General features: G+C 37.8%; 1 protein-coding gene across 14 annotated transcripts in view; it reads left to right on the top strand.

The window, feature by feature from the left end:
• MYCBP2 (MYC binding protein 2) overlaps positions 1 to 9,332 on the top strand; it is a 272,533-nt gene extending 263,201 nt beyond the window's left edge. For all 14 annotated transcript variants that reach the window (XM_057532563.1, XM_057532564.1, XM_057532570.1 and 11 more), the window contains 6 exons: positions 402 to 590; positions 1,413 to 1,520; positions 2,935 to 3,144; positions 5,692 to 5,799; positions 6,447 to 6,612; positions 8,521 to 9,332. In XM_057532563.1, coding sequence (XP_057388546.1) covers positions 402 to 590; positions 1,413 to 1,520; positions 2,935 to 3,144; positions 5,692 to 5,799; positions 6,447 to 6,612; positions 8,521 to 8,636 — 897 coding nt within the window. In that variant the 3' untranslated portion in view covers positions 8,637 to 9,332. The remainder of the gene's footprint in view (positions 1 to 401; positions 591 to 1,412; positions 1,521 to 2,934; positions 3,145 to 5,691; positions 5,800 to 6,446; positions 6,613 to 8,520) is intronic.
• Positions 9,333 to 10,930: the final 1,598 nt, after the last annotated feature.

The following is a 10,930-nucleotide window of genomic DNA, read 5'->3' on the forward strand; positions in this document are numbered from 1 at the left end:
TTAGTTAACGAGAATTTAGATAGTGTCCAGATAGTGAAGGATACCTGTATTTTTTTTAATCCCCATTTTGGTGAGAGGTAGGTGGTGATTGGATGATTATATGTCAGGAATTTTTTTTGCTTCGTGGCTATGCATGATAACAAATAGATTAAAATTGCAGCTCACTTTTTAATCAGCATTCCCTTTATGTGGAGTGAAATTTTTTTAAATCACATTAGACTTTGTTAATAATCCTAAGTTATATGCAAACAAAGAATAAAAATAACTTTACTTTGTGGTTACTTAGCCTTATATCTATTTCCCATGGGAAAGTATCTTGGAAAATTAATATAATGTATGTAATTACCAGGATGTGTGCCTTTTTTGATATTTTCTGTGCCGTTGTAATTCATCTTTAACAGGAATATGCTAAGATAGCCTGTAGCAAGACGCATCCTTGTGGCCATCCATGCGGAGGTGTTAAAAACGAAGAGCGCTGTCTGCCCTGTCTACACGGCTGTGATAAAAGTGCCGCGACCCTGAAGCAGGACGCTGACGACATGTGCATGATCTGTTTCACAGAAGCGCTCTCCGCAGCACCGGCCATTCAGGTTGTCTCTGCTTTTAACGTGTTAAGTGTGCCTAGATTTTTCAATAGGAAATATAAATATACATGTCAAATAAACAAACGACTGAGTCTTTCTTATACCATTGGGAGAAAATATCCCACTAATATCCACCAGTTTATTAAAGAGCAAATGCTGTCTCTTTATGTTCTGTCTCCATTTTGTGCAGTGAGCTTTAATCTGTGATTTGTGTGAGCCTGTATAATCAATTGAATGTATAAAATGTTCATAAGGGAGAAAAAAATAATTAGATTATCCAATAGCTTCTCTCTTCTTAATATCCAGAATCCAGCATGGCCTTTTATAGCATTATGTAATTGATCTATTCATGATGATACATACCTCTATATATAATATACATACATATATCTATAATGTTAGTAATGTTATAGAAGTTACAATTTGCTAAATAAGTTTTTTTTTAACATTTACTGGTTGTTTGTTTATATTTTCAGTTCCTGTGATTCCAAGACAATAACTATTCTCAAAAATAAATTTTAAATCTTTAAATCAGTAGTTTCCTCTTCTTCCTATGAGATACAAAATTGGATAATTTCACATTTCTCCCTAGCCCAGCTTTCTCTCTATAAGGTGGCGTTAATACATGAATGGTAAAAATTGGGAGAAGCTGAAGATCTAGTTCATAATGTCCCATGAATAACAGAGAAGTGCTGAAGTTTCAGTGTACTGAATTTCTAGATTTTTCTCTTACCTGCCCTAAGTAGCACCTTACACTGACTAATCTGCCAGTTACTCGTGTTTATTGTTATCACATTGGCTTATATCCTTCTCTTTTCTTTATTTAAGCTGGATTGTAGTCACATATTCCACTTACAGTGCTGTCGACGAGTTTTGGAAAACAGATGGCTTGGTCCAAGGATAACATTTGGATTTATATCTTGTCCCATTTGCAAGGTATGGAAAGAATCAGAAATTATCTGCTTTCTATTAATTTTCATCTTTGTCTTCATCTTTCAAAATAAACCAGGCAGCATCTCTCAGTGTCCTTCTTAGTCTACTTTGTACCACCAGCCCCCATCAGTTTCTGCTCTCTTCACCCAGGTAGTACCTGAGAATAAGATCTTTCTATCTATTATACTACATTTCAAGACATTAATTGTCCATTAAAAGCTGATTAAATTAAACTGTTGCATCAGAAAATTCATTTAGATATCATCGTGCATTGAAGGGCACGCATCACTGCTTTCAGACCCCCTGAGAGTTCAGGCCATGTGACTTGTCAGTGGGTGACTACCAAAAAGAAGAATGAGTCTGTGGTGCTTGTAGGTACTGATACCTGCCGTGAAAGAGTGAAACCTGAACTTTTTTTAAGTGCCGTCAGGACAGATTTTTTAGAGCTCAGGTAAAAAAAGGGGAAAATTCTTGAGATTTTGACACATCTCTGCAAAGATAGTAACCAAAGTAGCATGTTATTTTGGCAAGCTAATAATGTTTAACAAAAAACTTTTGTTTAAGGATGTACTGCCAGACTGGTGTTTAGGCTGTAACATGGACTTAGCACAGTCATTGCTTAGACTGAGCGATATTCAAAAAGATGATAGTATTTTCTCTCCCTTCTCATTTATTGCCACAAAGAAAAGTCACATTCAGGAAATGATAGATGAAAGTGATATAGAAAATACTACTTGTTCATTTCTATTATCTAACATTCTGCCCCACCCCCAAGGAACCAAAACACACACAGAGGGATATTTGTGGCAGCAGGGTAACCTTTTATTCCCAGAACAGCTAAGGCAGCAGGAGATATATTTCATACTCAGGAATATGAAGCTAATCAAATGGAATTTTCGTGTTCTGTGCCCCACTTGCCGCCACTTTCCCTGCTCTTGGGAAACTATAGGCTTGTGAGGACTTTACAGGATTATTATTATTTTTTTTTTATTTTTATTCTTTGGCTGCGTTGGGTCTTCGTTTCTGTGCGAGGGCTTTCTCTAGTTGCGGCGAGCGAGGGCGACTCTTCATCGCGGTGCGTGGGCCGCTCACTATCGCGGCCTCTCTTGTTGCGGAGCACAGGCTCCAGACGCGCAGGCTCAGTAGTTGTGGCTCACGGGCCCAGTTGCTCCGCGGCATGTGGGATCTTCCCAGACCAGGGCTTGAACCCGTGTTCCCTGCATTGGCAGGCAGATTCTCAACCACTGCACCACCAGGGAAGCCCCTACAGGATTATTTTTAAACGGCATTTTATTTAGGAAATGTTTGGTTATCTCCTGTCCTAGCAGGGTGCTTGGCACTTGGGTGAATACTAAGTGTTTGTTGAATTAATAAATAAATGATTCTGTTAAAGAATGTTCATTTTTCAAAATTTCAGAACAAAATAAATCATATCGTGTTAAAAGACCTGCTTGATCCTATAAAAGAGCTCTATGAGGATGTCAGAAGAAAAGCCCTAATGAGATTGGAATATGAAGGTCTGCATAAGAGCGAAGCTATCACAACCCCTGGTGTGAGATTTTATAATGACCCGGCTGGCTATGCCATGAACAGATATGCATATTATGTCTGCTACAAATGCAGAAAGGTATGCTGTTAATCATACTACGAATTATTAAGATTACCTGTGTGATTAAGAAGTTGAATTGTATAGTGATGTCTAATTATTCTTACGTTTTAAGTCTAAAGTTAAAAATGAGAAAGTTTGGTGCTGTGCTTCAAGTAGAATTTATTTTCTTAATTTGTTTTGGGACTTTTTTTTTTAACATATACAGACTATTTCTAAAACCAACATGAAGTATTTCTCTACACAAGCTATTTCCCATCAGCAGTCCCCTCTTGTTTTCCAAATCCAGTTGACTCTGGAATAAACTTCTTTTGCTTAACTCTTTTGACCATTCCCTTCTTAAAATTCTTACCTCCTTGGCTTCCAGGACAAGACTCTCTTTGGTATCTTCCTTCCTTTCTGGTCACTTGTCTTTAACCCCCTCACAGAGTTCCTTTTTATTCATCTACTCCTTACATATTTGTTTCCCCGGCCCTCCATTCTTGCCTAATCATACCTCCTCACCTTTGGTGACCTGTATACCCATGCCTTTGCCTGCCACCTGTATTGTTCTGACCCTCCAAAATTTTTGAGATCTGGATACAAATACCCAACTGTCTACCAGACATTTAGATTTCTCACAGATACTTCTGACTCTCTCGATCTCCAGTCTGTATTAACAAATGAACAAAGTCAATTCTGCCTCCAAATCTCTCTTGAGTTCTTTTTTCTTTCTGTTGTTCTGTCTTTAGCAAGCCTAATCATTTTCTTTGGTAATCATAGTAGCCTTCTTACTGGGCTCCTCGTGTGGAGCCTCTGACCTCTCCATTCCATGCTTTACACTTACAGTTCCACTAGCAGATGCACGTTTCTAGACCCCAGATCTGATCGTGTCACTGTTCGGCTTCTCATCCTGTGGCCCCTCCACCTCTCTAGTCTCATCTCCCAGCAGGCCACCACTTGGGCCCCGTGCAGCGAAACACCGAACAGCTTGCAGTGGCCCAAACTGGGCCGTGTTGGCTCACTCACCCACACCTCCACGCTGTGGCCGGGGCTCTTCTGTCCATGGAATGCTCTTCTCTGCCTCCTACTCTGCATCTTACTCTCACTTGCCACCCACGCACACGCAGCACACGCTCGTAGGCACGGCCAGATCTGTGCAATCACACTTCCGGATTCGGCTCCGGTTTCGCCTCCTCTGCAGCATGCCCCGACCTCCCCACCACCGCCGCGCCATTTTGACGTCTCGTGTACGTCCGGCTAAGCGCTCATTATTCTGCGTTATGGTGACTGGTTCACGTGTCTCTCTGTCCCCCTTGATAAGTTCCATGAGGACGGAGACTATGTTTCTTAAGTTCTCTATCTCTAGTACTTGGCATTTATTAGACACTAAGTTAATTGGAGAATGAATAAATGAAGGAAAGAATCAATATATGAAAGACGCATAGTCTCCCAAAGTAACAGAAAGAAAATACAGATAATGATCCATTCATTATCTAAATAATAGATAGATGGTAGCCAGAAAGGCAGACAAATACACACACCCAAGGAAAGACCAGTGGTGTACATTTGTGAAACTTGAATTGTTACAAATAATAAAATACTATTTCTGTGTGTTTAATGTACTGAACCTCATAAATGAATACTGTGCTACCACACAGATGACAGTCAGATGTCCAGGAAGCCACGCAGGGAATCTAGAAAAGTAAAACAGCTGGAATAGGCCCCCAGGACAAATGAAATACTTCTGAGGCCTGATTTAGCTGGTGGATGACCATTTATAGCCTCTTTATCGATGAAGCCTGTCTTTCAGCTTGTTTTTCTAGTACAAATAATAGATTTCTATTAACTCATCTTATTTATACCCAATTATGGATATAGTTTTTTTGGCTATGAGACATGTTATATATGCAGAATGCCCCAGTTATAATTGGTCTAATTTATTTTGTGCCCAGAGCAAATAGAGAGGAATTACCCATGATGATAACTTCATATATTCAAGTATCTGTATTAGATACTGTTGAGTTCCTACATGTAGTGTAGCTCTGTAAGTATGAGCAATGTTCTGAACAGAATATCCAAATTTGCCTTTCCTTTTTAAAAATTTTTATATGATCAAAATTGATTTTTTTTCTTTCCCATTAGCCTCAGGATTATAATTTTATACTAATATTTATTTTAGGCATTTTTTTTTAGAGTAGAAGGGAATATGTTATTTAATATTTCAAAAAGAGAAATATTCAAACTTTGCCCTGGAAAATCATAGCTTCTCTTTACTACTTAATATCCTATTCTTGATATTTATTTGTAATATTATACATTCTTCTGTTATTTTGCTTTGACAGTACAGTGTTTGAACTTTCTACTGTTAAGTACGGATCCATTCCAGAACTGAAGTAGCTTTATTTCATACCCTGATCTATTTCTTACAGGCAGCAATATGGGTATCCACTTGGCATTACAAGGGAATGTCAATAGACAATAGTGTTTCCTGAGACCTCTCGATCTCACTTCCATTGCACCCACACTGAACCTCCCATGGCAGAGTTTTCTGTTTCCTGCTGTGATCTGAATGCATTCCCTCCTTAGGCATATTTCGGTGGCGAAGCTCGCTGCGATGCTGAGGCTGGACAGGGAGATGATTATGATCCCAGAGAGCTCATTTGCGGTGCCTGTTCTGATGTGTCCAGGGCTCAGGTGGGCAGAACATTTTATCAGAAAGGACGGTTTAGAAATGTTAAACTTCTATGTCTTTAAAATAATAATATAACGAATATGATGGGGATAGTATAGTAACGTTTTTTTCCCCAGTGCTTTCTGATGTTTGTAGGGCAGTGTGTAATTTTCCAGATCATTTTGTATATATTATTTCTTTTGGATGGTATTTGCATTTTATAATTTTGTCTCCCATAAGATAATCACCATATTTCAACAAGTAATAAATTTACTTATTTCATTTTCTTAAACCTGCAGTCACACTTTTAGGTTTTCCCGTCTTCAGTGAAATCTTAACAATACATCTATGAGATTGAGAGATAGAAGAAATATTATTAATTTTTCAATTTGGCTGACCAAGAAACATTCACAAGGAAATTAAATGGCTAGCTTATTAAATAATATTGGTTATTATGGAGCTGGGGTTTAAACTTGGGGCTTCGTCCAAACCTTTTGGGCCAAGCCACACATTTATTCAATATTTTAATGTGTGTATCATCAGTTTTTCAGTCAGTTTTGAGAGCTGTGTGTACTCTCAAAATATGAATCACTGAGTTATGTGTATGATTTTCTTAAGTATAGTTGAAATAGACTCACCATCATCTTGTATTTATTTTCTTTTGCTGTAGATGTGTCCGAAACATGGCACAGACTTTTTGGAATATAAATGTCGCTACTGCTGTTCAGTGGCAGTCTTTTTCTGTTTTGGAACAACGCATTTTTGTAATGCTTGTCATGATGATTTTCAGAGAATGACTAGCATTCCTAAGGAAGAACTACCACACTGTCCTGCAGGTATGCTTTTAATATTTATAAATATGGTTATAATGTATATGGTATCTTGTTTTATTTAATGATCACATGAGAACACTTTGTTTCAAGTGGCAGAAACCCAGTTCAAACTATCCTAAAGAAACAAAGGGAATTCCTCGGCCCTTGTAAGCTTCTGACTTTCTGAGTGGAGTAAAAAGTAAGATGACCATCATGAATGAGGGGCTCAAAGCTCTAAGAAGCAATTGTGTGGGGACTGAGAAGGAAGTCAGCTAAGGACTAAGGATTAGTAGAAGGATTGCTGCTCCACACTAAATGAGAAGTTTGAAATTATAAATTGATAATAGAACCATTTAAAAGGATTTTGTGAGTTTTTTTTTTTTTTTTTTTTGGTCACACATCTGCCTTTATTGTGAGCAGCTATGATATTTTTTAAGAAGCCTGGAACCAGCACCATAAAATGGACAAGTGATTTGATCTAGAATGGCTGGGAATGGGCAGCACAGTAAGCATCAGAAAGCCAAGGGAATTAAAGAAGCCACTGAGAATACAGGAGAGATGATTGTCTATGGAGGTCAGTCTGAGAAAAAGTGAATATGAAACCAAAAAGAGACAGAAAATTGGAAGAGGTCAGGAGGCTGGTGATCACAGTGGGGTGGAATACCAGGCTTAACAGAAGTGAGAAGAGTGGAAGGAGAGGTAAATGTGACCACAGAAGAAACAGATCTGAAACGAGTGGAAATACATGCAAGAGCACATCCACCACAATGTACAACGTTGTTAAAGCTGGGAAACACACATTCTCATCCATTGCTTATCAGAGTGCAAATGGCAGAACCCTGTGGTGCCTCTCAAAATTGCCAATATACCTACCCTTCAACAATCCCACTTCTGGGGCTATACCCACATATGTGAGAAAAATAAAAAAGAGCAGATACGAAGGTTATTCATTGCATCATTGTTTATAATAATACAAATTTGTAAACAATGCAAGTATCCAGTAAGAGGTTGGTTACTACACACTATTAAATACTACACACTATTAAAAAAGGAAGGTGACTGAGGATGGAGTTTCTGTGTACTAATATGGAAAGAGCTATAGCAGATACTGTTAAATGAAGAATCAAGTTACTGAACGGTGTGTACAGTATGCCGCCTTTTGTAAGAAAGGGGGAAATGAGAATATATACTCATATACATTTAAAAAAAAAACACTGGGGAGATTGACAAGAAACTAATAAAACTGATTAACTATTGGGGAAAACGGAAAAATGGGATAAAAATGGGGGGGAGGTGACTTCTTTTTACATGTAATTTTTTTTAATATTTTGATTTTTAAACTGTGAAATATATTATCTATTCAAAAACAAGGATACTAAGATGAATAGGTTTTTTTTAAGTACGGCTACTCTTTGCTATTTGCTCATGTCAAGTAAAATTTGTTATACTATTCTTCCTCTACTTCCTTTACAGTAGAAGTACTTTAGGACTTTTAAAGAAGCTTTAAAGAAGCAAGATGAGAATAATGTGAGGCTAGAGTGTTTAGGAGAATGGCCAGAATAGAGACGTGAGCAGGAGGAGGGTGGTGAGCTGGAGGTCAGCGAATGAAGGGAGTGAAAAGGGGGCAGTGTTGTATGGATGAGGACAGGAGTCCAGATTAAGAAGCTGAAGTAGATAATCCTTCTGGAATGGGATAGGGACCCTATCCCTTCCTGTTGCATGTATGTGGTATGTTGAATTTTTTATAGTGAATGTTTTTATTTTTGTGGTTAGAAGAAAGTAATTTTTTAATTTTATATTTAATTTTATATTTGCATAACCACAGTCACATTATTTCTCTAAGTAACTTACGGGTGATTAATACTTACATTAGGTTTTTATGTGTGTGTGTGTTTTAATTATATTTTTTTGCCTCCTTCAAAATTTATACAGGTCCCAAAGGCAAACAATTAGAAGGAACTGAATGTCCTCTCCATGTTGTGCATCCACCCACTGGAGAAGAGTTTGCCCTGGGTTGTGGAGTGTGCAGAAATGCTCACACTTTTTAGAACACTCAGATTCCTTTGTCTACAGAGAGAAAAGTTGCCTTCATCCCCCAAGCGGATGTGGTGAAGTTTAAACTCTGCTCAGGATAAGGACGGGACCATTTTTACATCCATGAAAATGAACCATTCACAGTGCAAGAAGGATGCCAAATACCATGTACATAATTCTTGCTATGGAAAGTTTCCCCATTATTTCAGTTTATCTTCTTTTGAACCACGACATCAAACTTGTGAGGTGTTTGCATGTGGCCATTATCGTCATTGGCCTGTGAAGCATTGGACATTTATAGATAATTGATATCAAAGAATTGCCATGCCCATGGACTAAGAATGATGCTGGCTTTCAAGCAAAAGAGAAAAATTATCATTGTTTATTGTATACTGCCTTTTTGTAATCCTGTACAATTGCATCACAGGTGGGGATAAAAAGAGGAATATTCTGGTTTATTTCCTAGACTGTTATTTAAAAAAAAAAATTGTGTTAGGACGGCATATAAATGTAATAAGTATCACACTGTATATAAAGATATCAATGTTTGTCCTGTATAAGAATTACTAAATTACAAATGCAGTTTCATTTAAACTTCTAGGTTAAGTTTGAGCCTGAAATTTTAATGAAGTGCAATACTGAGTGTGCCTCATTATCTTGCAGCTGTAAACATATTGGAATGTACATGTCAATAAACCACTGTACATTTTTATACAGTGATAAAGTCTAACAAGTGTGTAAGGTGTTGCTTGAGAAACAAAATTTAAATACTTAAGGTCTAAAACTCCATCCAATTTTCCTTGGAAAGAAATTTACTAACATAGCACAATCATAACCTTCAAAACTGTTTGTTGGGCTTCCCTGGTGGCGCAGTGGTTGAGAGTCTGCCTGCCAATGCAGGGGACACGGGTTCGATCCCTGGTCTGGGAAGATCCCACATGCCGCGGAGCAGCTGGGCCCGTGAGCCACAACTACTGAGCCTGCGCGTCTGGAGCCTGTGCTCCGCAACAAGAGAGGCCGCGATAGTGAGAGGTCCGCGCACGGCGATGAAGAGTGGCCCCCGCTTGCCACAACTAGAGAAAGCCCTCGCACAGAAACGAAGTACCAACACAGCCAAAATAAATAAATAAATAAATAAATAAATACATAATTTAAAAAAAAAAAAAAACTGTTTGTTAGGGAAAATAAGAGTAGTAATGAAGTACAATGTTGGAATCTTAACACTGGAGAGATGGATAGATAGATATTCATAAACAGACATATGCGAAAGATAGAAGAAAATATTTAGGAAATTCACCAACCCCTCCACCTTATTAACCAGCACCTTTTTCAACGTGTATAACAATCAACAGAATCACTAGTCTTTTCTTTATCTACTATAGACTGTGTGTTTTAGTAGATGTTTTTTACAGTTAACTCATGAAATTGATGAATTGTTGACTTATGATGAGTCATAAATCAGATTATATTTATTTCATGAGACTGATCAAAAGTTTTGATCAGTTTTGTTCTAAATTCCCACTGTTGAAAATAGATAATTTGTCAATAACTATTATTTTAATGACTTTGTTAAGCATTTGTGAGAAATTTAAAATAACCTTTGCCTTGAAGGAACTTAAAATATAAAGAAAAGATCAAGCCTGAGCACAGATAACTATTTAGAGAATCTTCTAATAAATTGCATAGAAATGTCCACACCAAATGCTTCAGGGTTTAGGAAAGATGGTTATTAGTGGTTTTTTGTTTTTGTTATTGTTGTTGGGAGGGGGGCGGTTAGCTAAGAGGCCCCTTAAGCTTCCCCTTGAAAAATAAGTAGCATTTCAAAGGTGGAGATGTAGAGAAAGGCAGGAGGAAAAAAGTATGTGTGTAGAAAATTCTAGAATGTGATAGAACAGTGTGAATAGTCCAACTTTCCTTGTGTTGGAGAACTTACTGCAAAAAAACAAAAAAATCTGAAGATCACAAAGACTGATCTCTTCATGATATAATTTGTGGATCCACTGTATGTACAGGCGCGGGGCCTTCCTGAGCAAGAAAGGACTTTGAAACAGTACAGAGGTCCCTCTTCATCTAAATAAGATACATCTGAACCATCACTGAAAAAGTAATGATAACACTTTCTTTTAAAATCTCTCAAGAGAAGGACATTATGCAAACTTCCTTTGTTATTAGTGACAATGCCCCAGAGTTGCAAGCAATTTTTAACTGCCCAATGGGTTCAAAAGTGAGGGGAGTGATTTGTTGTTACTGAGGGCACTTCTGGGTGGTCCCAAGTCAAGCTGAAAGGGTTGCAGGCAGGGCTAGTTCA

The sequence above is a fragment of the Balaenoptera acutorostrata genome, chromosome 18 (genome assembly GCF_949987535.1).
Source record: "Balaenoptera acutorostrata chromosome 18, mBalAcu1.1, whole genome shotgun sequence".
Lineage (NCBI taxonomy): Eukaryota > Metazoa > Chordata > Mammalia > Artiodactyla > Balaenopteridae > Balaenoptera > Balaenoptera acutorostrata.